The 26,830-nt window shown below is 49.4% G+C and overlaps 1 protein-coding gene across 1 annotated transcript in view; it reads left to right on the top strand.

Moving 5' to 3' along the window:
• The window catches only part of LOC138510186 (spindle assembly abnormal protein 6 homolog), a 366,238-nt gene that overhangs the window by 122,853 nt on the left and 216,555 nt on the right, over positions 1-26,830 (top strand). The window contains exon 3 of the mRNA XM_069625671.1: positions 10,103-10,182. Coding sequence (XP_069481772.1) covers positions 10,103-10,182 — 80 coding nt within the window. The remainder of the gene's footprint in view (positions 1-10,102; positions 10,183-26,830) is intronic.

Here is a 26,830-nt window from a genome sequence, read left to right as displayed (position 1 = left end):
CCACCTCAGGAAATCTCCACCATACTCTACAGCTCCTTTATTCCTCCTGCTGGTCGATTGTTCTTCCTCCTCCTGCTATTTTGACCTCACCCAAATAACCCACAATTCCTGCTTCCTGTGGTCCCTTTTTATTTCCCTCCCCCCTCACTGAAGTGGCTCTCTGTCACTGGCAAATCTGGCCCTAGCCCCTCACCTAGGATGTTGTGGTGATCAGCAAAGTTACAAGTAGCGCTGCTCTCTCGCTCCTCCGATCTGCAAGCAGCATGTCGCAGAAGCCTGGGCAGTTGCCTGCTGGTGGTTGAGTCGCAGCTTCTCCATAACTGGCGTGTGGTACTCCGCACAGGGTCTCACTTTGCTGGTCTTTGTTGTTTTCTTGTTCTGATGGTGGCTCACTCTAAGAATCACAAAATGAATAGCAAGCATTTTGTCAGGGAGGTAGGCCTTAATGTAAAGGTGGGCAAGTCATAAACAGACTGGCACAATGTGGGGGGGGGCAGGAATTGGGGCCCTCTCAACTGCCACCTTTCCCCTCACGTTTAGGACTGTCTTTGGGACCCGCCGGTAAGCCTCCCACTCTCCTTCTTAGAGGGGTACCCGTCCACTATTAACAAAGCCATGGCACTGGCCTTTTGGCAGATATCCAAATTGGCCCAGGAGTCCTCCTAATTGGTGGAATTGTCCGACGCGCATGTGAAGTAACATGTTTCTGGATAGGCATTTGGCTGATAAGCACACCGGTGTCTTAAAAGGGGCCACTGAATGAGCTAATGGTTTTCTGTTGTTTGAAAGTCCTCTTTAAATTAGAAGCATGATGGAACACAGGCCACTGCAAAATGCCCGCCTGCTGGCTCTGCCACACAAGGATCTGTAGTCCACATTCTCATTGATTCAATGTCCTGATATGCAACCTCCAAGAAAAAGCCCAGTAATCCAAATGGCATTCAAATAATTGTGACCTATTACATCACAAGTTTCATTGTGGATGTCCCTCATTTATGTGATTAAGAACATGCCCGATTTTGCAGTCATCCTGTCATACTTGGCAGATCTAAATGTTCAAAAACATTTTACTGAGCTACGCTGCTTAGTTCCACTTCCTCAGACTGATAGTAATTCCTTAGCTTTGAACCAGTCTCTTTTTTTTTAAACTGGTGTCATTTCATGGCTAACAGTGTACTTCAAATGCTTGGTGAGTTACGAGACCCTGCGAATGCATGTAATCGTAACGCTTCAGCATTTTGTCTGTTCTAAAATAATTCTATAGAATTAGACAGCTAAATGACTTGGAAACCCAGGAGTTGTGCCCATTCTTGACTTCATAGGTCTGTTGTGTGCAAAATCAGCATAAACCTGTAAGTCTTCACACTAAAATCCAATAAGTGTATTTTATCGGACTTTCTTTTTTTTAAGCTACAAACAGGATTTCCGTTTCGTCTATTAAATGTTTTCCTGGGGATTCCAAGATGGCCGCCGACACCAGGTAGACGTGTGTCGACGGCGCTCCTGTCCCTTCAATCTATCTAAGCGGTACCACCACCGCTTACGTGTTGAAGAGCGCAGAGCTTTGATAGTCTGCATATCCCCGTGCCTGGGAGTGGCCGTGGTTGACTGGCAAAAGAAGGGGAACTTAATCCGGCAAGTACTGGAGACCTGCGGGCCTGAGGGGGCCTGTGGCTAAAGGCTGGATGGGTTTGGAGTCCCCGCTCCCGTTCCCCCCAGGCAGAGGAAGGAGCTGAGCGGGATTGGAAGGGCGGCCGCAGCCTTCGCTGTATTGGGAGCCGCCTCTCCGACCAGCAGACCAGCAGGCGGAGGCGCCGGAGTGTCTCTACACCCCCCCGGGAGCTGCAGCGGTTGGACCCGACCGAGAGGAGGAGGAGAATCTGCTGCTGGCCCGGGTATGGGGGGCGGCCCTTGGTGGCGGCTTGGCGGGGCTGCCGTCCCGGTCTGTGGGGACTCGAAACCTGGCGTCGTCTGGCAGCGGAGCATCGGGCGGGCGCTGACCCCGGATCGCCGAGGCCGGGGAGCGGCCTGATCCGGCGGCGGCTGGGGTGAGGAAGGCGGGGACCCGTGGTGAGGAGAGTGGCCCCGGCAGAGGAAAGGCCCGGCAGCGCGGAGGCGGCAGCAGCCAAGGACAGTAAGCGGAGGGGGAGCGGGGCCCGGATCACATTGGCTCCAGGGGGGGGCATGGTGGGGAGACCTTGAGTCCAGTGGAGCTGCGGAGGGGGGGCGGCACTCTCGGGGTGGGTCCCCCCCCTCCCTTACATCGTTTGGTGGCCGGGGCACCGGGGTGTCCGGGGCTGGCACCTGCTCCCCCCGGTGTAGTTTGGAGTCATGAACTGAGACGTGGGTGTGCCCGGGCCGGAGGCTTGCTCCCCCTGCTGTGATACAGAGCCTGGCTCTGCGCTGCAGCGCTGGAACGTCCAGGACTGACATCTGCTACCCCCCCCCCCCCTGGTAGGATACGGACCCCGGCCGCATGTTGAAGCACTGGTGTGCCTGGGTCTCACGCCTGCTCCCCCCAGCATAACACGGAGCCCGGCTGCACGCCGAAGGGCTGGAGTCTTCAGATCTTATACCTGCTCCCCCGGGCATAATAAGGAGCCCGGCCACATACGTCGGGTGAGCACATCTCAGCTTCGCACACCCCTGCTGACAGGGGAGGATGCCCTCCATCAGACCGAAAAGGAGTACCAAGAACTGCAGTGTTAGGGGGGCTGTGACCAAGCCTGGTTAGCCACAGACTTTTGGGAGGTGCAAATAGGGCTCTTGTCCTGCAACTATGGTGACCAAAAATAAAAGCAAGGTGAACAAAGGCGGACAGTCCCAGGGGGATGCCCCCGGCCCATTATATCCCTGTGGGCAAGCAAAGATGCAGCTGAGGAACGTAGGACTGCACAGGGGGGAAGCATGGAGCAGGAACACACCGAGACGTGTCTGGATCAATCTCGCGTCAGGATCTGCGTGGTGAGATGCTCTCACTTCAAGCGTCTTTGGGGAAAACTTTCCAAGAACAATTTCAACTAATGAGGTCAGACATCAATCAGGCAATGGCGGAAATCAAGCAGGAAGTGAGGCATCTGGGGGAGAGAACGGATATAGTTGAAAAAGGCCTGCAGGAGGTAGGCAGGGAGGCTACGGAGAAGAGCGAAGCAATCGAGAGGCTTGACACAGCAACGCGGAACCTGGAAATTCGAAGGGAAGACATGGAAAACAGTTCCCGAAGGATCAACATCAGGCTGAAATTTCTGCCGGAGACGATACAAGACAGGGACCTGAAGGAGACGGTTCAAGGGATATATGTAGAGCTGCTGGGGGAGCCCTCACCTGATCGGATTGAGTTGGACGGGGTCCATAGGGTGGGATTCCTCAACAAGAACCCTAAATCCAGGGCGTGCGACGTATTAGCCGCATTCACGAGAAATGCTCAAAAAGAAGCAGTTCTCAGGGCCGCTAGGCAAAAAGAGCCGATGACCTTTAATGACCAACGTATTGAGTTGTACCAGAACCTGGCCAGCAGCACTCTGCTTAAAAGACGACAATGGGGCCCACTCACCTCGAAACTTAAAGAAAATTGAATTAGATATAAGTGGACCTTCCCCTTTGGGCTGGTCTTCGAGTGGGCCGGCTCTCAGAAGCGGATCACCACGATGTAGGAGGGGGCGGACATACTCCAAATTGATCTGGATCGGGACCTGCGTGAGGGCCGGGGTGCGGAGGGCCCGAGTCGCTCCCCCGAGGTGGGGGGAGGGGTGCGATCCAGGCCATGGGAATGGTCGGTGGTAGGCGAAGGGAAGAGGAGACTCGCACGGCGGAGGGCCCCCGGGAAGGGGGGGGAAATAGAGCCAGCGGAGGAAGAGAGCCCCAGGGGCAAGGAGAACTGACTGATTGTCTGACTAGTCTTAAGGGGTGGTGGACAAGAAGGCTGTTTCTGATCACAAGGAGGTTTGAGGGGGCTACGAGCAAACATCATGGGATCACTAGGAATGAGGAAGCCTGGGGGGGGAGGCGGGAAGACCTAGTGTTACGGTCCTCAAGGGTTGGGAGTGGGGTTGGGGGGAAGGGGGTTCGGGCGGAATTTTCAGGTGCTGCCCAAGGGGCGAGTTACAAGTGGGTGGCGCTGGCCATCAGAGGCACTGTGAATTTCCGCATGGGGCATACCCTAAAGGATAAGGAGGGTAGATATGTGCTGGTACGAGGCAAAATCGCAGAGGAGATGTTCACAATAGGGGTGATTTACGTACCTAACACAGGGCAGGACTCCATCCACCACGACCATATGGGGAGAATAGGTCACTGGCAAGGGGCCAGATAATATTACTGGGTGACCTAAATATTGCATGGGACAAGGCTAAGGACAGATCGGGGGTGCCTAGGAACCGGGGAGGAGGGGTGGTGGCTTCGGCGGAGCTAAGGGATAAAGTGGTGAGCGCGGGGTTGAGGGACGTCGCGAGGGAACTGAAAGGGGATGCGCGGGTTACACCTTTCTTTCCGAAGTCCACGGGACACAATCTAGAATTGACTACATCTGGGTGTCGGCTAACCTGGTGGGTAGAGTTAGGGAGATAGAGGTAGGGCCCATGGGAATAGCTGATCACAAAATACTGTCAATGCAGCTGGAACTGGGAGGGAGGAGGAAGGGATTGTGGGGCTGGAAATATCTGGAATATCTCCTGAGACCTCCTTTGGTGAGGGAGGAGATAGAGGGCAAGATGAGAGAGTTCTTTGATTGCAACAGGAGAGGGGATGTGGGAGAAGACATAAGATAGGACGCATTTAAGGCTACGATAAGGGGAGAAATCGTAGCAGCCAAAGCACAAAGACAAACCGCTACAGGCCCTGGAGTCCCAGCTGGAGGCAGAGGTCGAGGAAGCGAGAGGCAAGGTGGCGGCGAACCCCAGTAGGTCCAATCAGAAGGACTATAGGAGGGCGGTAGGACAACTGGGGGTCCTTCGAACTAAGAAAGCGGAAGGGGCTCTGCTTTTTGTGCGGCAAAAATTCTATGCCATGAGGAATAAGGCGGATGCCCTGCTGGCTCGCCTCCTTCGGGGGGCTGCCTTAAAAAACACAATCACGGCGCTAAACTCAGATATGGGGGATAGGGTTACTCGAACAGAAGACGTTTGAGAAGCCATGGCTCAATTCTACGAGACCTTATATTCGTCGCAGTACCCAGGTGATCAGGCCGAGAAGAAATTTCTGGAAGGCGTTAATTTGTGCAGACTCGAGGGGGAGGCCCAGACTAGTCTTCAGCAAGACATAACGGAGGAGGAAGTGAGGGGGGATATCCGGAAACTACCCGTAGGTAAGGCCCCGGGCCCTGATGGGTACTCAGCCTCCTTCTATAAGACCTTTGCCGGGGTGCTGGTGCCACAGTTGACCTACCTCTTCAACTCCTTTAAGGATAGTGGGCAACTCACCTCCTCTATGAAAGAAGCCAAGATTTCCCTGATACTGAAGGTGGGCAAGGAACCTCTCGAGAGATCCTCCTATAGGCCAATAGCGCTTATTAATGTAGATGCAAAAATATACACTAAGATCCTAGCGAATAGGCTTGAGGGGCTTCTCCCGGATCTAATCCATCAAGACTAGGCGGGATTTGTGAAGGGGAGACAGACTACGGATAATATCAGAAGGGTGGCCCACCTGGTGGAAAAGGCGGAAAAGACAAATACCCCGGCAGCGCTTCTATCCTTAGACGCTGAAAAAGCATTTGACCGGGTGGAATGGTCCTTCCTCTTCAGGGTCATGGAAAAAATGGGGCTGGGAGGCACCTATTTACAGATGGTTAAGCCGTACTATGAGGGCCCTCGAGCGAGGGTGGTGGTTAACGGAGCCGTGTCTAGATCGTTCCAACTCAAGCGGGGTACAAAGCAGGGTTGTCCCTTATCGCCCCTGCTTTATGCGATCTACTTAGAGCCCCTCCTGCAGGCAATTCGGGAATCGGAAGGGATATAGGGAATACCGTTTGGGGGGAGACAGCATAAGGTGTCGGCCTTAGCGGACGTTATGTTACTCGCCCTGACCAATCCCATAGAGTCGAATAGGCAATGCAGGCTATTATTGGAGAACTTTGGGGAAGCATCTGGGCTGCGCATTAATATGCATAAGTCCGAATTGATGGACCTAACGCTGGCACGGGAGGAGAGGGAGGAATTAAGAGAGTCAACGCCCTTCGCCTGGCGCCCGGGGAGAATCACGTACCTGGGGGTGAGAATTACTCTGGCCCTTAAAGGGTGGTATGGGGCGAATTACCCCACACCTGGCTGGGGAGGCTGGAGGCAATTTAAATGGTCACCCTCCCGAGATTGCTCTACTTCTTCCAGGCAGTCCCGGCCAGCTTCTTCAGGGAGCTTCAGGCGATAACAAATGAGTTTATATGGGAGGGGAAACGGGCAAGGGTCAGCAGGCAGCTTCTCATGGCTCCGAGGAGGGGCGGCGGACTTGCACTTCCCAACTACCGTCAATATTACGAAGCAACCCAGCTACGGGTGATTCGGGAATGGCTTCGGGAGGAGGAGGGACAACACTGGGTTAAGATGGACAGAGCCGTCACGCAGCATGCACTGGATGGGTTCCTGTGGCTACCCAGACACCATCGGCCAGGTCATATGTACCTGAGCTCCATTACCAAGTTGGTCGCGGATAACAGGGACAGACTGGTCCGACGCAAGGGAATTACAACCTATCCATCCCCATTCCCCCCCATCTTCAATAATAAAGATTTTACTCCCGGGCTGGAGGGAGGGGTGTTCAGAAATTGGCGGGACAGGGGGCTGTCGGTGGATGCGAGACATGTTCATAGGTGGGGAGATCAGCACGTTTATCGAGTGTAAAAGGGACTTCGCATTGGGGGAGGGCGAAAGGCTGTGATATTCTCAACTGCTGCATTGGCTCTTGCACCCCACGAACAGGGAAGCGGCCACTAGACCGCCGACCCCCTTTGAGAAATTCTTGATGACCAATGATGGCTCGAGGGGCCTCATTTCGCAGCTTTATAAGATCCTGGATGACGCCACCCCGAGACCACAATGGGGGTATATGGGAAGGTGGGAATGCATTCTGGGCAGGGAAATAGAGAAGACGGAGTGGGAAAGGTGATGGAGGAAAATCCCCAAACTGGCAATAGCCTTGCAAACCTGGGAAGCTTGGTATAAGATATTGTACGGGTGGCACTATACTCCAGCCCGTCTGCATAAGATTTACCCAGGGTCATCGGGAACTTGCTGGAGGGGATGTGGTCAGGAGGGCACGGCAGAGCATGTCTGGTGGGGATGCCCGAAAATAGCCCCGTTCTGGGAAGACATCAAACAGGCGATGGAACAAGTGTTCGGGTCAGAGGGTGGCATACCCCCAGAATGGTCCCTATTAGATATGAGGCCAGCAATAGCGACAGGCGGTTCAAGGGGTGGGGAAAGAGCGAGGGTGATGCTTACTTTGGCAGCAATGACAATCATTGCTCAAAGATGGAAAGGCACAAGCGTACCGATGTTCCAAGACTGGTTGGGTAAAGTTTGGGAGATAGTAGCGATGGAATGGGCCTCCTATGGTATGAATAATGCGGTACAGCACTTTGCAAGTGAGTGGGGGGAGGTCCTCACCTTCCTCAGGGATGACGTCAGGATTGGCTGGCGCCCACAACGCTTGAGACTTTTGGATCTGGAATGATCCCGAGGGGACGATTAGCCACGCAAACCTTGCAGCAGCACCGAGGGGGAAAGGGGAGGGGAGGGAGGGGGGAGTTTGGGGGTTTGTTAAAATTGTTGGAAAATTTAATAAAGAGAACTTTAAAAAAAAAATGTTTTCCTTGGGTGTGTGCTAGTGAATACACATGCAGCTTTTTGACGTGCATTTTGCGTTGATGAAATTATATTGAATTCACGTGTTGCTGAAAATTGTATCAATTTGTTCTGTTTGAATTGCTATTTTAAATGTGTATGTGTATATACATATATTAATTTTCGCTGATCTGACATATTAACTAGAATTCTTTACTGCACATTGGTGTGCAGACCTTTTGAATTGTGTTTCTGCATAGAGGCATCTGTGTGCAATCGGGGTAGGTCCCATTGGATTATTTTACTTTTTTCTTTATCCGTAAGACTTGTTGTATTTAATGAGTTTTATATAGCGCTTTTAACCAAATCGTTTTACAGAAAGCAATGTGATACATAAAATAAGTAATGCAGATCAATGTTTTAGATTCAGTCAGTAACAAAGAACAATTTGCAGAGAACAGTAGTAATACATAAAATGAGCAGTGTAAATCGATGTACAGAATCAGCCGTAAACAATGAAACTGATGACTGAAGTAGGTGCATTTTTAATGAAGAGCGGAAGGAGGAATAGGAAGTAAGGGAGTGCAGCGAGAGAGCGAGAAGGTTCCAGTGAAGAGGAGCAAGAAGTTGGAAGGATCGAAAGCGAGATTGTGCACAAGCTTACTTTTGGATTTTTCATTCTTAAGCCAACCAACATGCCCAGAGCATCCTTACATGTTTCTGCTATTCTTGGTGCATCCCCAGGAATTCTCGTGCTTTCTTTATCGTATACCGTTGGTTTTGGGTCACTCTTGTTGACCAAATCCTGTTTGTTTAATTGTTCGGCCCGAACTGCCTATTGGAATTCCCTGACAAGTGTTTGGCCTGTCCTATCACGCGTCTGGCATTTCTCCTTACCGATGGGTTGGGAGTCTGTAGGTAAGTGTGAAGAAAAATCGTGGATGGCGGGTCTCCGGATCTCTCGCATGTTTTAACAATTGACACAATGTACTCCTCATCAGGGCCAGAACAATTTACTTGGGCTGCATACGCAAAGAGACTGCCACTTAAAGCAGTCCTATGGCTAGAAGCAGCAAAATGTCACTTTCCTAAGGTCCAGAACAATCCTTGCACTTGCCCTGCCGCTCGTGTATTTATTCACTTATATATTTATTTGATTCATAAATCGCTAAGTAGGCATCTGCGCTACTCGATCTGTGTTTCACTGATGTGGACCAGTGCTGCACGATTCTCTGTTTACAAAGTGTGGCAGCCGAGCTCTGCTTATTATGGACGGCGCACCTGGTAATGGCTTCCAACACTCATGTGAGTGCAGGGTTGGGATTTTCCTAATGATGGCAGGTTCTCCTTCCGGCACAAATGTGTGTTATTTCTGCATTTAAATATAAGGGTAGAAGGGGAAATCTGTTCATTGATGTGCAGGCAGTACCTTGCAATTAGTGCTGGGGCAATTTTGAGACAGTTTAGAATGTATTTTTGTAAATATGAAATAATGATAAAGCACTGGCAAAGCCAACATTTTCGGCTTTTGTTTAGGAAAGGGCTAGGCATTTCGCAGGCACTGCCTGCTCATAAGAGGGCAGCAGCTGGAGAATGGTGTGTATACCTGAGCCTCTGCCATTGTTCGGAAAATGCCTAACAAATACCTTAACTCAAACCAAAACTGTTAGCTTTTCCAGTGCTTCTTTACTTTTGGTGTATATAATCTGTTTGCTATTGCTTTTTATTTTGTTGAAGCACAGGACAGTGTATTGTTCTGGGCCTGCCCTTGGAGTGAAATCCTTTATTTACTTGCCTGTAAACCTGCTGCCCGCCATCTACCTCTTTCCTGGCCTCTATGGCCTCTTTAGCATGCCACTTGGATTGTGTGCTGGTGCATGGCCCTTCGAGCAACGTTAAATGCAGGTGAAGTCACATGATGCGTATAATATTTTCCCAATGATGCTCTCAAGTTGAATCACGTACCACACATCCAAACACTTGTCTGTTGCTCCCGGAGAGGTGCGCAGCTTGTAACCCTTGCAGCTGTAAACCTGGCATTTGTATTCACGAGGAGCTGCAGTCTGAGCAGCGGGTCCACTGGCCGTCATAATCCGAGTTATTCATGTAAAACCGTGAGACTGAGTTCAGTGCCTTTTGCTGCTAAACCCTTAAGCTTGATTGATTTATTTTGTATGTGGAAGTGTTGGTAATGCTTTGTGAACCTCAGATATGATGTGTGCTAATATTTCCTTGGGCGCACTACATACAGTTTGAGTATAAGAGCTTTCTGAACACACACAGCATCCTGCCCCGAATTGACTATTACTGTAATCTGACTTTGGCAGGACCTTGTTGTGCGCCTTTCCGATGATGCAGACCCGTTTTTCCTTTATAATCTCACACTTGGCGAAGAGGATTTCCAGAGGTAATATTCTTTTAGCTTTTACTTAAACAAAAATAAAGTATTGCTTTTCTCATAATCCTTCTATTGTTTGCTTGGTGAAAATGTAAAATCAAATTGCACTGCAATCCTTTTTTTAGGTTTTGCTGCTCATATTTAAAAGGATATTCTCCTTTGCCAGAGAGAGGCATCTAGGTTTCCTGAAATTGCAACTTTCTCACTGGTGTCTAGCACCTCTTTTTCACGCCAGTAACTCTACTGCATTTAAGTGAGAGAGATTTGTTTCACAGATTGCTTTTTTAATGAACACAAGCGTTTACAAACTGAAATGCATACATGGGTACATACAATAGCATTTCAGTGGAGTATAATTCAATTTGTGGACGAACCACTACACAAGATAAGGGTTATCCAACTACAAAAAGAGTACTGTCGGACAAAAAGACCTCAGAATAACGAAAATAAATGATCCATTCGGAAATATAGTTGCTTCACCGAACAGAGGCAAACAATTAAGACGTCCACCATGGTGTGTGTTGAGGAGTGGGCACACTCCTCTGCACTGCAGACACGCTAGCACCAGGGCGCTGCATGCGCCGGGAGAAGGGGAGGCCCACACAGTAGTTACTGGTCTCAACTCCATCTTTATTTTTTACTATCCCATCCCTGTCACATCCTCTTCCCTCCCATGTCCCACCCTAGCCCCACCTTCCACCTAACAATGTGGATTGAGCTTAACATAAACCTTACAACCTTCCCCCTTTTTAAATACTTAGTCAAGAGCTCGCCCATCTCTTCAATGAGCCTTTTGGGTTTAGTCTTTTGCTCTGACTGGGCGGCCTTCTCTATTCGGCTTGGGGCTGTGATGAGGGAATCTGTCTGATGCTCCTTTGTTGTCTCCTGAGGTTTCCACGCATGAGGCTTCCCTGTCCCCCCCAGTATGAGCTATCCGAGTCTTTTCTGACCCAGGTGTCCTCAGGGTCTTCCCACGAGACACCCCAAGATGTCACATCACCACGACATTCCTTGAAGTGCGACACATTCCTCTGGAATTTCCTGCCTTTGTCACCTGCCGCGGTGATCATTGTGCCCTTCACCCTTGTGACGGTGAGGGGACTGGGTGTAAATCTGGAAACCTCTTTCCTCCTATGAGTCTGGCGTACTATTACTCTGTCACCTTCCTCGAAATTGTGCTCTGGAGCCCCTCTCCGCTCATCTGCCTCATTTTTCATCTTTTCCTTTTCTTCGGCATCTCTGGTTTGGAACTCTCTGCCCTCCGTTATGGTGTTATCCTCCGGGGGGGTCCCTGCAGCAGTCGTGTCTGTAACTTGTGACCGAACAATAGATCAGCTTGGCCTTGGCCATCAGTGCTGTAGTTCTGTGGGCAGCGTGGCTGTAATCCCGCAAGAGCTGGTATACTGTCTGTTCAAAAGGCTTGTGGGGCAACTGAGCCACCTATAGCACCCTCTTTAGGTTTCCCATGAAGTGCTCAACCATGATGTTGGCTTGGGGCCATGGAGGCGTGATTTTTTGATGCCTGAACTCATGTTATGGGGAAAGTTGGCAAAGTCCATGCTGGTGAAAGGCGGTCCATTGTCTGACTTGATAACATGGGGCACCCCATAGGCCGTAAGTATTCGATCCAGGATCGGGATGACTGCATTTGCCGCTGTGGGTGGCACCATTTGTACCTCCGGGTATCTTGAATATTCATCAATTACAACTAATGCGTAGGAGCCCAAAAAAGTTAATCGCCAGTTCTTTCCATACTCTGCTCGGGAGTGGAGACATCATCAGCGGGTTTGGCCGAGGGGGTAGGGCTACCACGCAGCAAATTGCGCACTTTTTTAGGATGCCCTCCACCTGTTTGTCCAAACTTGGGAACCAAATTTTCTGTAGGAGCAGCAGCTTCTTTGTTGAGGCCAACCCCCAGTGGCCCTCATGGGCGTAATCAATAACTTGCTGGCGTAGTGACTGGGGCAAAACAATCCTGCAGCCCTTCATGACTATTTGATCCTCGGTGGTGGTGAGCTCATCCTGAACTTGTGACATGGGTTTGATGCCACTCTGCAGCGTCTCGTCCTAGTGCCTGACCCTTTCTTTTGCATGTTTCATTTTGCCTTGGATGATGCATTGCACAATAATCGCTCGTACTGGAATAGCCGCTGATTCCTGCTGAAGTGTCTTCCATTCTACGGGGAACAGCTTCATTTGGTGAATGATGTACTGTAGATATGCTTCTGCGATCGATTGTTCGGGCTGTGGGGGTACAGTCGGGTGGCGTCTGAGGTAGTCAGCTGGGTTTTTGTCTTTGCCCAGCCTATGGCGAAGGCTAACTCTGTAGTCCTGGAGATGAATTCCCCATGTTTCTATTTGCTGTGACATCCGGTCTTGTATGTTACCATTGATGGAGAGAAGAGCCTGGTGGTCCGTGACCAATGTAAATGCTTCCCCAAATAGCAACAGGTGGAAATGTTTGCAAGCCCAGATGACCACTGGACTTGCCTTTTCTGCCTACAAGTATTTCTGCTTGTGGGTAGTTAGGCTGCGGCTTGCATACAACGCAACTTTCTTGATGTGTGGGATCCTGGGGTCATATTGTGTGAGTATTGAGCCTAGTCCCCCCAAGGCTTGCATCCACAGTCACTTCTGCGTCTTTGGCAGAGTTGAAATATGCTATGTCGGTAGCTGAGGCAATGCGTGTGCACATTTTTTGCAAAGGCGGCCTCACGTTCAGGTGTCCAGACAAAGTCTTTATTTTCTTTGGTCAGCCCAGGGAGCAGGGCGCTTGCTGTCTCAAAGTTTTCTAGCTACCGGGAGCAGTAGCTTGCAAGTCCCAGGAATGACCCGAGGTCCGACATGTTCACTGGGTGGGGGGGGGCCTCTTGTAGGGCTTTGACCTTGTCTGGGTCCGGACGCATAATCTGGTCTGAAAATGTGTGTCCAAAGGACTTGAGAGTCCACTTGCCAAATTTGCATTTGTCTTTGTTGAGCGTTACATGGGCCGCATCTAGAGCAATGCAGACTTTTTGCAGGGTGTCGTCATGTTCCTGGGCTGTCTTGCCAAACACTAGAATATCTTTGGTGAAGTTCAGACACACAGGGATATGTTTGATTACCTGGTGGATCTCTTCCAGGAAGATCTCGATGGCTGAGGATATACCAAAGTTCAGGCTCTTGTAGCGTAAAAGCCCCATGTGTGTCACAAAGGTGTTTATATATCTAGTCTCCCGGGCCAGCTCCAGCTGGTGGCAGCCTTTATTGAGGTCAAGTTTTGAGAATATGGTTGGTCCATTGAGGAGGTGGATCATGTCTGTTATTCGCGAGGCCTGATGTCGCTCTCACTGGATTGCTTTGTTGGGAAGCTGCATATCCACTTAGGGACGGGTAGATCTTTCTGCTGATTTCTTAGGGACCGTACAATCGGTGAGACCCATGGGGTTGGTCACACCGCTGGCTTGATGATATGAAGGTCCAGTAGGCATCTCATCTCCTCTTCTACTTGTTTTTTTATATTTATGGGGATGCCCCTGTAATGTTTGGTGACAGGTTTAACATCCAGGTCGATATAAGGTCTTACTTTGCAGTTCCGCAGTTTGCCCAAACCCTTGAAGAGGTTTGGGAATGCTTTTGAGACATCCCCTTCTTGGGCCAGGTACTTGTGGACCATCATGCGATACAGAATGTGGATGAGCCCCCATGTCTATGGCCGTTTTGAAAATAAGGGTGCATCCACTATTGTCCTCTGTGTAAAGTACATGTAGTTGGATGCGAGCCATGTGTGATTTGTGTGCACAAATTGTTGTAAAGGTTCCCTTGCATGGCATCGGAGTGCTCAAGCCATAAGGGAAAATGTCCACCTGCAAGGGTCTCAATTTTGGCAGGGGTGTTAGTCGATTGAATGCCTCCTCACTCAGGCTTTTAACTGTCGCACCGGTGTCAATAAGGAACTCCGTTGGCATGTCAACCCGGAGAGTCAATATGGAGCTGTGTTCCTTCGCCGTCTCATTACCTAGCTCCCACACTTGCACTTTTTTTCCTCTGGCTGTCCTGCAAGGATGACGATTCACTTCCGGATGGGGAGCGGACTTCCACATAATGTACCCTCTGTCGAGGCCTGTCTGCACTCTGCCCATCAGGGGACCGTTATGACTGTTGTCTGTTACTGTCTCCTGTAATTCTGTACTAGCAACTTGATCGTCTATCTTCTGATCTGTGGTTGGGATGGCGTCTGCTGTTACTCGTGGGGGGCGGGAGGTGGGGGTGGCCTGGCCGTTTAAAGCAGGGGCATTCCTGAAGACTGCCCTTAAATGGTCATCTCCCCTGCATGCCATACACTTCTGGGCCAATGCTGGGCATATGCCCTTGTGCGGGAATTCCTAGCCTCACCTGTAGTACGATTTTTGTGGGGTGCGTGACTTTGTCGGGTGGTGTTGGTGTCCGCTTCTTAATGACCTCTTGATCTCTGGGGTCCAATGATATTTTCACTCGACCCAGACCTACCACCTGTTGTGCTACCGCTGAAAGGTGTGAGCCATTGCCACGATTTTAGCAAGGGTCCGTTGTTTCAGGAGAAGTTTCCTTTTAAACTCTGCAGACTCGCACCCCACGATGACTTGGGAGCGCAGTGCTTTGTCATTTGTGTAACGGTGCAATGCGCAGTGCTTCATGCCGATGCAGAGTCTCATGACATAGTTATCCATAGTCTCACCCTTCTCCTGCATGGTGGTGTGAAAGATATGTCTCTCGTAATCCACGTTGGTGTGTGGCATGAAATGTGTCAAGTTCTACTCGGATTTCTTGAAGTGTTGCTTTCTCCTCATCAACCAACTCATAGCATGTCCTGTACTGCGGCTCCTACTGCCAGGGTTAGAATGTTCTTTTTGCGCTCATTATCCAAGGGGCCTGTTGCCTCCACATATACTCTGAAGTCCTTCATCTATCTGACCCATCAGGGCTCTAGGTTACCAGTGTCTGTGAGGTGAAATGCCTGGGCCAGTTGCCAAGGCGTAAGATCTCCCTGGATTTGGTGGAAGGCCTCGGAAAGCCTGGCAGGCACTGTAGCAGGGATGTCCTCCTCGGACATCTTTTAATCTTTTCCCTGCAGTTTCTTGCTTCACTGTGCTACTTTGCCGTAGCACATATACACTCCTGCTCTTCTTCCGCTTGGAGAGAAGGGGTTTCTTTCCCCTTGCTGGTTGGGCCTTGCTTTCCCACCTGTGGTGTGGTGCACAGCCTCTGTGGTACCTTACATGCCAAAATGTCGGCCCTGAACACATGCACTGCTTATTTTGATGCCAGGCGTGTGGTTTGAATTTCTGCCGCCCCTTCGGGCTCGCTCACCTCTGCGGCCTAGGCGGGTCTGATTCATTGAGGCGGGCCACGCCTCCAAGCCACCATCTCCAGTCCGCACCTCCTCGTTGCCAATGATGTGGAGTGAGCACACTCCTCTGCGCTGCAAACACACTAGCAACAGGGCGCAGGAATAATGGGAGGCCCACGTAATAGTTACATGTCTCAACTCCTTCTTTATTCTTACTAACCGATCCCTCGTCCCCCATCATATTCTTTTCTCTGTCATGTCCCACCCCAACCCTATCCCCACCTTCCACATAACAATGTTGATTGAATTTAACATAAACATGACAGTGTGGGCTTTTAATCCCTGCCAGGAGTAAAAACAAATTCGAACTCTCGTAATGACTCGGGGTAGTTTAGGGTGGGCCTGCATACAAAAGGGAGGGTGAGAGATAAGAAGAGACCAAAGTGGCAGCAGTTGGAAAAAGCACCATAGGTTTCTGAAGGGGTGCCACCCAGCAGCCGTGCATGTTACAGTGCACTGCACTGCGGTGCATGTGCTTTTATAGACTTTGCTTGTTTCACAGTTTATGGGGAGTGGGTGCTTCATTGATATGGGCTTGGACGAATCCCATCCAGCCTGAATGGCACTCAGAAGTATACATTGTAATACATTGCTTCCACTCTGGAATGATTCAATTACTCTTTTAATCAGTGGATATTTGTAATTATTTCATTTTATTTGTTTGACTACTCTCTCCTTCGATAAGAGAACAGCCATTCCTATCTCATTGCATTTTGGGTATTCCATCCATCATCCGAACATAATTAACATCTCATGTCTCCAAGGGGCTTTTTGTTGTTCGTGACAAGTGGGTGTTTAGTATGATCACTATACTGCTGTAAATATGTATGATTATTATTATTTTTTTAAACTTAATTTATTGGCATTTTGTCAAATACAGTGGTTAAGCAGCATGGAGTTGCAGATGCGCAACAGAAAATAATGTAGTATGACAGGCCAAGAAGCTTTCAACAGGAGGGGAAATAGAATAGTTAAGGGAGTACCAAAAGAAACTGGGAGAATAAGGGAGACCGAAAAAAAGGGAGAGAAAACCAAATACCCAACCAATTAAGCAAATGTCATAAGTGTTCGTTCCATTCTGAATCAATACTACAGTTTATCACATTTAGAGTTCAAATATTTGATAAATTGCAATTCACACAATGAGAGGTGGTGTACAGTTTGTGTCTTGAAGACAAATATTACAGAAAGGGCTTGCACCAGGCCTATTATTCTCCTGGGCAATTCATGGCGGTTTGTTATCACAAGGGTAAAGGACAGAATTGACTAATGCGTTTCATGCTTCGAACAGAAGCCCCACCTCTCTTCCATGTACATTTACAGCGTGGCCCCATGCCGTAGTTTCGGCTGTGCACTAGCGCTGCATTTCTTTTAGCCATACTTCAAAATGCAGGCCTCTTTTTGATTTCCAAGTCACGGCTATGCACCCCTTACCCAATATACAGGCTAAGTCCATGAACCTAGAGACATGTTTGTGCTTACTGGCTCTAGTGTACATTCCCAATATGAATTCCTGTGGGGTCCACTTGTATCTGCTAATCCCTGCGCTTTCGCAAGTGTTTAATTTTAGCCCAAAACGTTTGTACCATACCACATTCCCAAAGCATGTGCATTCACTTGATCGCATCAGGGGCAGGTAGATGGTGCATCATTTTTAAATTTGGCAAACCTGGCCGGGGTCATGTACGTGTGGTGGAGTTCATTGATCTGGATCGGTCGAAATCTTGCATCGCGTGACACATTTTTCGCTCTGTGATGTCTGCTCCCAGGTCTGTCTCCCATCTCGTCTTGAGCTTCGTGAGGTCAGTGTTTGTATTTCCAATGAGGGCCTTGTACAATTTGGACTCCGGCTTCCAGCCGTTATCCAAATCATACATGAGCGTTAGGAGTGTGGTCGGCTGGGGTTCTGCTGGTCAGTCCGGCCAGGTGCATCTAGCAAATTTAGTTACCTTCGTATATCTCAGAAACTGCCCTCTTGGGAGATCTTCTTTCTGGGTAAGGTCTGGGAATTCTCTATAAGTGCCACTCTCGTACATGCCCCCCCCCATGTTGCAATGTTCGTCTCCTCCCAACATTGTGCCACTTTCAATTACTCGGGGTCCCACTGTGTATTGACTAGGACCAGTGCATAAGGAGAATAGGGATGTGAAAGCTTCAGGACCTTTTGTGTCCATAGCCAGATCTGTCTACCTACCGTCAGTAATAGTGGATAGGTTACATGCTTACTTGCAGGGTACCAAAGTGCTTCCCGTAATTGCAAAGAGCTGATTAGGGCTTCCAGCAGATCGTGCTCTGCAGTGGGTCCATCCGCTAGCCACTTGGAAATGAAGCTAAAATGAGCTGCGAGATAGTAATATTCTAGCCTCGGCAGCTGGGCTCCACCTTGTTCAAAGGGGGAGTGACAGAATAGTAGTTGACAATCTGTGCCTCATAGGCCCCCATAAAAAGGTTCTCAGTGTGGTCTCTAATTCCCGAAAGAAGGGAGCTGTAATGTAGTAGCTGACATTTGTAAATCCATATAATAGACTAGATAATATGATCATCTTTGTAATGGCCACCCTGCCCTTATGCGAAAGCGGGAGTCTGGAAACAAAACACCATTGATTTTTTTTATTTTGATTTTTAAACTCCCTCCGCTGCTGTCAATGTATTTAGAGTATGTGTTCATTCTGGAACGTGGGCAACTCGTATACCTATGTACCGGATGCAGTCATGTGCAGAAGTTAACCTGGTGTCGTTTAGCCCAGCCAGAGGAAATAGGCATGATTTATGTCTGTTAACGGTAATCTCAGATAACCGTGCAAAGTCGTCCAGTACTTCCAGCACTATGGGTAAATTGTGATGCGGTTGACATAGGTAGAGTACGTCATCGGCGTACAGTGAGAGTGAGTGAGTGAGTGGTGTTTCCTAGGCATATCCCAGCCTAAAGGTATTCCTGTCTGAGATATGCTGCTATAGATTCTAGCCCAAGTATATAGAGCATTGGGTAGAGGGGACAGCCTTGTCGGTTTCCCCTTTGTATGTCCCATAGCTTGGATATGTGTTGTGCCATTCTGACTCTAGCAGTGGGGGAAGTGTACTGTATTTTGACCCATCTTCTGATATATGCTCCAAACCCAAAGCCCCTCAGTGCAGCCTCTATCCACTCCCAATACACTGAAATCAAAGGCTTTAATTGCATCTAATGATGCTACTGCATGTTGCTCTGAGAGACCTTTGTCTGATCAATTATATGTTGTAATCTGCATAGGTTGAGGGTTGTGCTGCGACCAGTCATACACCCTGTTTGGTCTGGGTTTATTAGCGTTGCTATGCATCGCCTAAGTTGGGAGGCAATCATCGTAGTTAATAGTTTAACGTCACAATTCAGCATGGCTAAGGGTCTGTATGATCGCTTACCTCCACTGGTTTCCCAGGCTTAAGGATGGGCACTATCCATGTTTCTCGCACTGTGTTGGGGAGCTTACCTGTTTCAAAGGTCTCCTCATAGACCTTCAAAAGTGTCAGGCTATTGTACTTTGGTATGTTTTATAAAACTCTGCTGGGAAACAGTCGCCTCTAGGGGTCTTTTCTGAAGCCGATACAGAGATCTCTTCCTCTAGGTCTTGTAAGGTTAAGAGTTGATCCAGAAGGTCAATTTGACTACTAGTGAGGCGTGGAAGACCTAAGCTATGTCACTGGCTGGTCTGTGGTTACTATGCTATATAGTGTTGCATAATAATTGGCAAATATGTCATTAATTGCAGTTTGCGCTCTCCAAGGTTCCCCACATTCATCTCGCAAAAGCGTGATCAGATCTGTGGGATGTTCTTTATGGCACAACCAGGCAAGGAGTTGCCCTGATTTGTCCCCTTCCAAGTGTGTGCATGCTGCAATGGCGACATAATCAAACTTTGATAATCTATCCCAAGTGGCTTGGCAGTCCCACCGGGCCTTGCCAAGGGCCACCCTTCCCACTGCACAAATGGCTGTAGTGACTCTAATTTCCTAACTCTGCCTTCCAAGACTTCCAACTCTGCTTTTAACTGTTTTCAGACTCCTCCAGCCCTGCAATAACTTCTCCCCTTTTGAGCACTTTTAAGGTTTCACAAACAGTCCTCCAGCTCTCAACACTACCTATGTTTTCTTTCAAGAACAGATCTAATGTATTGCAAAGTTGTTCTCGAAAAGCCAGATCTGTTAATGCATCTGTGAGCATGCACCACATCGGAACAGGGATAGGCAGTATCTCACAATTCCACGTCATAATAAGTGGAGAGTGATACGATATGGTGCGACCCATATATTCTGCAGCTGCAAAGTTCTGTAGATGTTCAGTGCCTACAAAGATGTATCTATCCTTGTGTGGAGGTTATGCAGAGAGGAGTAATAAGAGAATTCTTTCAAATCTGTATGGATCTCACACCACACATCCACCAGGGCCAGTTCAGTCAGGGTGGCATAAGGGTTGTCGTGGCTGGGGCAGATGGAGACAGAAGTGGTATGGACCTGTCGCATGCAGTGTTGTGAGCACAATTAAAATCTTCACCCCATATAAAGAAAACTTCACTGCAGGGGGTCATGCGGGCGCGTCATGCTTGAATATATGCTGCTATAGCATGGTTTGGGAAATAAGAGTTGACTACGACCACTTCCATGTTAACTAAATATCCCTTGAGGATAGCAAATTGGCCCTCGGTATCTTTGTCACAACTTAGAAACTGAAATGGAAGCGACCAACTTACCCATTTAAGGACTACTCTTGCATACCTGGAGTAAGGGGCTCATACACTGTGCCTCCCCAGCATTTCACCACTGTTCCTGCTCTTTGGCTGCCAAATGGGTTTCTTGTAGCAGGGCTATTGAGCTCTTTTTACGGTGAAGATGTGATTTGACTCTGTTTCTACTTTTATATGTGCCAAGCCCTCTCACATTTCATGTGACGATCTTAACCTGTGCCATGTTTTGCACAGTTTTTCCGACCAATAAGCGCTGGTACACAGTATTCCATAGCACACCTAAATGCAGGAGTAAGGGTAGCATCATATATATCTCGGACATTAACCGGTATCAGACACCATTTAGTCTCATACGGTGGATCAAACGGTAGATATGAAAAATCACATTGTTTGGGTAAGATGAAATAAACATAATCAACCGACCCTGGAACATGGGGCTCCAACTATGCCCAACAGGTTTAATCTTTTCGGGCTCACTGGTGTTCGCTTTCTCCCGCGGACACCAGCCTAGAAGGTCGACAAATGTCCTTTATCGATTGTCCGTTTGGATTGGGGTGAGTTCCATCAGAGCTCAGTGGGCTTGGTCACCGGCTCCGGCATACTAGCTGCTGTTACCATGGCTTCTCATATGTTGTCGTAAACTGTTGTGCAGCTGTAGACATAATCTCCAGTAAAGTCCATAACTGCGTTGTCGATGCCTGCAAAACCAAAGTGTACAGTGAAACTTTCATGTCTAAGCATCCCATGATGATGGGGTGCAGTGGAGTTCCTCATAAATTGCCATCTAATTGGCTTCGGTCCCCGTCTCCTGTTGCATGGGGTCTTATTATGTGCCCAAGTTTTTGTGCTCCAGCCAGATTGACACTGCCTCTGGGCTATCGAAGAACCTCAATCTTCCTTCATGTATCACTTTAAGTCTCGCTGAATACGTGAGCATGTATCTAATCCCTTTTTTCCACGGTCTGGCTTTAACTGAGATAAATCGGTTCCGTTGCTGCTGCATCAAGGGGGTATAATCCAGGTAGATGGCAACATTCGATCCACCTCATTGTATCACTCTAACCTCCCTGGAAAACTGTAGAAGCACCTCCCGGTCTGAAACGTTCCATATCTTGGCTAGAATAGGGTGAGGATGTGATCCAAGTGGAGGCCTCTTTTATAGAGACTGGAGAGCCCTCTCCACTGTATATCCTTGCGATAACTTGCCCGGTCCAACCTCCTGCAGGAACAGATTATCAATATAAGACGTTGGTTCTTTGCCCTCTGCGTCTTCTGGAATTCCAAGAACTCTTACATTATATCTGTGGGATCAGCCCTCCGCATCCTCAGCTCTTTGTGACAGGAAGCACATTTTGGATTCTAGGGTTTTCAGCAGGGTAGTGAGATCAGTGGTGGTGGCACTGGTGTCTTTTATAAGTTCCTCAGTGTTTGTGACTCGTTCCGCTGTGGACCGTACATCTTGACTGAAGAGTTGGACATCTATTTCGACCTAGTCTATTTTGTGTTCTAGGGAGGTTCTAAGTGCTGCAATCGCTGTTAATATCTTGTCCTCTTGAGGGTCTGCACAAGCTTCTTTTGCCGCTGCACTTGTACTGCTCTCTGCCATGGTTAGCGCCTGTGTTTTTCTGAGTCTTGCAAAGGAATCCATGATGTTGAACTTTTGCTTATTCTTTGATTATGGCATGGCGTCTGTCTTGGTGGTTGTCTGCGTGCAGCACCGCCTGCGTGCCTCAATATGGTTCTTGCTGAGTCACACTCCTGGCTGAAGTTTCAATCTAGGATGGCCGCCTCCGGTCTCAGTAAGACTATTGTGGTCCAAACTGGCTGCGCTGACTATTTAGACACCGCCTTTTCTAGTGTGTTCTCACTCTATACTGCCACTCCTAGGTGAATCGTGGAAGAAGTGTGTCTCTCCAGTTCACACCTGCATCATTTAGTTGTAATGACATGTAAGGCACACAGGTCAAGCAACTCTGAGGGTCAAGTCAAGCACTCTGGGGCCTGCAGATGCCACAGTCCAGACTAATTCTTGTTATGTCAATGTGAGGTCTGCCAATCGCTGCCACAGTTATTCCCTATGAATTATAGGTAGGTGCTTGCAACCAGAAGGAGCCCGTTGTTGTACTGCTTCAGGCAAGAGTGGTACTTGGCTTGTTAATGCAGTTTAAGTAGCGCAAGCCGTGCCACGTTCTGCACTGCACTGTACTCGCGACTCAACTGCCAACCATGAGAAAGGAAGGTGAGCTGTGTGGCTGAGCTCAACTGTACAGGCACGGTTCCCCCACTGGTATCAGTAATCCGGGGACTGGTTTGTCTAGTGCCTGACTTCCAGTGGAGCTCTACAGCCTTGGTGGGGCAATTCAGCAATACTGGCCGCATTCGGCTTCAATTTAAATGGTAGCTCCGGTTGTCTATCTTGCTGGTGTATCCCTTAAGTCTGTGGGGTTTAGTAGTCTGATGGCCTTCCAGGTCTACCACAGCTCATCTCCTATCAAAAGCACCATCTTACCCGGTGATTAGGTGGAAGCAAAATCGGCTGCGCTCCGCTCATCCATCCATGCAGCGGCACAGTTTAAGCAGACAGTCAGCTTTTCCGTCTGCTCTCCAGGGGCGTCTGGGTCTCCAGAGCCGTATCAGGCAAGCCACAGGGAGCTTGCAGGGGTGCACTTTTTTCGGCACTGATGGTACCACCTTGCCGGCTTCTGGACTCTGTGAGGTGCAAGAGGGGAGGTCAGCGTTATTCAGCCCCCCTGTCCTTAGCTATGCAATCACTGACGTCCTTTAGTCGCTCTGTTGCTTTTTATCACAGCTGCGGATCAAATAGAGCTGCAGGCTCCAGCCACCATTTTACACTCGCTTGTGCTGTGTGTCTTTCCATCTCTTGATTGTTTTTCTTGTGCCTCAGTGCCAGTGAGCGTACCCAGCATGGTCTGGTTCTTAGTGGCAGAGTTTGTTGTTCAAATGCTTTAATAAAGGGGGAAATACAAGCATTATAAATGCTGTGTGCAGTATCTTTGTCAGAGGGATGCCGGAGATCAGCACAAATGCAGCCTTACAGCATGAGCTCCAGGCAACGCCCCCTGCTGCAATTATATGTGATAGCAATTGGTTGTAATTGGCCTAACTTCCCAGGTGCCATTGTGTGCACCTCATGTTATATTTTACCTTCTACATGTTAATGTGTACCATCTGCAGCAACCACTTGCAGAACAAAGGTCAATGGCCCTCAGTGCCCCTACAAAACCTGAGCTGACAGACCAGTGCCAGCAAAAATCTAGGTGAGTGAAGAAATGTTCCAGTAACAGCTGCTCGCTCTCGCTTAGTTGGCATGAAGACTCTGCAGAAAGTATATGTGAGAAGGCCAAGCTCCAGTGAGAAACAAGATGGTTCTTGCACTCTACAGGCAATAATATGGAGTTCACTGATGCTGTTCTGCCCTTGTTTGGCTCATTCCTCTCCGCTACCAGCTGGGCTTCAACTGATCAAAGTTCCGCCACCTGCAGATTCCCACAACACTACACTCTCTCCCTAGTAATCTTCATTCGAATGGATGCTGTCCTCCAAGGTATTGCACATCTTTGTAATGTCCACAGCTGTGTACTTCAAAAACTTTTTTAGCAGAGGGCGTCCTGCGTCGGGCCGATGTCCCTCGAAGGCCACCGTCTAGGGCAACGTGACCGGATGTTATAAATGGGATGCACGGCACCTGTAGCCTCAGTTCCGTTTTTTCTGCAAACGTGTTTTCTACGGAGACTCGGCGCACCTCGTGTATTCCTTGTGAATATGTCTTCTTCAACCCCTCTGACTATGCGGTCTGGCTTTAAGACTTGCCGGGACTGCAAGTCGAAGATGCCGATCACGGACCCGCATCGCATTTGTTTGTGGTGCTTGGGCGAGAGTCATGACACCGACGACTGTTCCAAATGCCAGTCGCTGACTGCTAAGGCCTTGCGGGAGCATAAGGGGAAGCTTCAGGTAGGTAGGGGTTCTAAACCCAGTAAGTCTCGTAAACCTTCTAAGGGAATGTGCACCGACGACTCGAGGGGTGCCTCTCTGCGTCGCAAGTAGTCCCAGGGATCTCGGTATCAGAGTAGTTCCCGCCATTCGTCTTCCTCATCTCGGCATTCCCGGAAGCGCAGTCACCGGTCGCCTTCCCCGTCCTCCTCGGAGGATGGCGCTGCGAGGATAGTGGCTTGCCCGATGAATTCCTCGACTCCGGAGGTGTGGCAGCCTTCAGGTTCCTAGCGATTTTCCAATCCCAGGGCACAGTTCCGTCCATGCCTTCGCAGGAAGCCGGCAAGGAACGGTCTCGATCCTTCGGGCTCGGGTCCTCAGTGCGATTCTCATCGGGAACCTTCGAGGTCCCGTTCGGACAAGGTTCAGGGTGATCGCCAGAGACGTGCTTCCAGATCTCAGTCGTCGTCCCCAGCGAGACCGCGGAAGTCTGGTAAGGGCTCCAGGACTAAGTCGACGCCGGGTCCATCGGATACAGATGTCAAAGCTTTGCCTTCACAGCAGCCCTCAGTGCCCCGGCACTGTTGTCTACGTCGACGCCAAAGCCGTCCACACCTTAGACACCTTCGGGGACTTTTGGCCGGAATTCGCCGATGGCGGTACCTAGTACTGTGGATCCTCCAAGGAAGGCTACTTCAAAGTCTGTGAAGACCCTCTTCTGTCGCAAGGCAGGAGTTTTTCCTCCCTCTGGATGACATCTATGAGGAGAGGTCAGATTTAGACTTTCACCCTGTTGAGCCTGATGTGGCTCCTGTCCAGTTAGATGAGTGTGGGTTGGACACTTCTCCTGAGGTGGAATCTGGCAGGCCTGATCCTCGGGCTCATGCTGAGTCGTCCTACAGGAGACTGATGGCCAGAGTCACTGAGTATCTTGGTTGGTCTAGTCCTTCAGAAGCTTTTGTCCAGGATGACTTAATGGATATTTTGAATCGAGGTCCGTCCTCTGACCCGGTATTACCTTTTTCATTTGACCTTGCAGAAGAGGGTGGTGGCTGTTTGGCAGACACCGGAATCTCTTCCGGAAGTTAACAAATCGTTAATTAAAAAATACCACCCTTCCGGTAGCGACCCCAGCTACCTTTCATCTCACCCCACTCCCGAGAGTTTTGTGGTTCAGGTGGATTACGGCCACCTCGAGGCAGGCGACGTACCCTACCATCCCTCCTGATAGGGATGACAAACGCTTCGACGGTTCGGCACGCAAGGTGTTTTCTGCAGGGAGTATGGCACTGAAATCAGCCAACTCCACTTGTGCCTTAGCAAGATTTTCAAACACTCTGTGGAATTGTGTTTCTCTAGCGACTGAGCATATTCCCGAAGGGGAAGAAGGGATGGGTTCCTTGCTCTCGTGCAGGATGCCAAGGATGCCATGTGTGAATCACTTCAGTCGGGTTTGAACACGGCCAACAGTGTTAGCCGGTCCATGGCTGCGAGTACCGTTATATGCAGATTTGTGTGGTTGGGGAAATCAGGTTTTGCTCCAGATGTGCAAGCCCATCTTTTGAACATGCCCTTTGATGGTGCACATTTTTTTGGCAGCAAGGCTGACGAGAGTCTTGAGAGGTTGCAGACCTCAAAAGCTGCAGCGAAATCTTTGAGCGCAGCTGTACGCCAACCTCCGCCTTTTTGTCCTAGGGCACTGCAGTGGAGGGGAGGTTCATTTCGTTACTACTCGTCCTTTGGTAGAACGAGAGGAGCCGCCAGTCAAAGGGGTCAGCGTAAAAGTACCTATGGTGGTCGGGGAAATGGGGGTTTCAAAGCCGCTCTGGCAGGTGCCTCTTTGCCTTCAGGCGCTGCCGCAGGCGCTCCAAAACTATCATGAGACCATGTTCCATTGTTCGCCGGTTGGGGGCAGACTGTCTCAGCATCTCGAAGAATGGTGAGCTATTACTTCGGATGCCTGGGTTCTGGATACAATGGCCCACGGCAACTGCCTTGCCTCATGACAATCCACCGGGGAATGTCTTTGAAGCTTCCAGATCTGCTCCTTGTGCAGGAAATCTTGACCTTGCTAGAGAAAGGAGCTATAGAACTGGTGCCTGTAGCGCAGAGGAACAAGGGATGGTATTCCTCTTATTTTTTTATTCCAAAGAAAGAGGGGGGTTGAGACCCATCTTGGACTTGCTTTGGTTGAACAAACTTTTCAGGAAGGACAAGTTCAAGATGGTCACTCTTTCGCAGCTCCTCCAGGCCCTTCGACTTCAGGATTGGTTGGTGTCTCTGGACCTACAGGATGCTTACTTTCATGTGCCGATTCATCTAAAGCAGAGAAAGTACCTGAGGTTTGCGGCTGGCGACTCACACTTTCAGTTTCGGGTCCTGCCATTCAGATTGACCTCCACCCGAGGGTCTTCGCCAAGCTAATGGTGGTGGTGGCAGCGTATCTCCGGCGAGGGGTAGGATTCATGTCTACCCCTACCTGGATGGCTGGCTGATCCGCGCGCGTTCTCCCAAGCAAGCGATGGAGCATCTCGTTCTCACCTGCCGCTCCCTCCACAAGCTGGGCTTCTCCCTTAATTTAAAGAAGTCGCATCTGATACCTTCCCAACAGCTCCAG

The sequence above is a fragment of the Ambystoma mexicanum genome, chromosome 6p, assembly GCF_040938575.1.
Source record: "Ambystoma mexicanum isolate Mex_15411 chromosome 6p, UKY_AmexF1_1, whole genome shotgun sequence".
Taxonomy (NCBI): domain Eukaryota; kingdom Metazoa; phylum Chordata; class Amphibia; order Caudata; family Ambystomatidae; genus Ambystoma; species Ambystoma mexicanum.
Note: the sequence above shows the minus strand (reverse complement) of the source record. Positions and strands in the feature narration are given on the sequence as shown.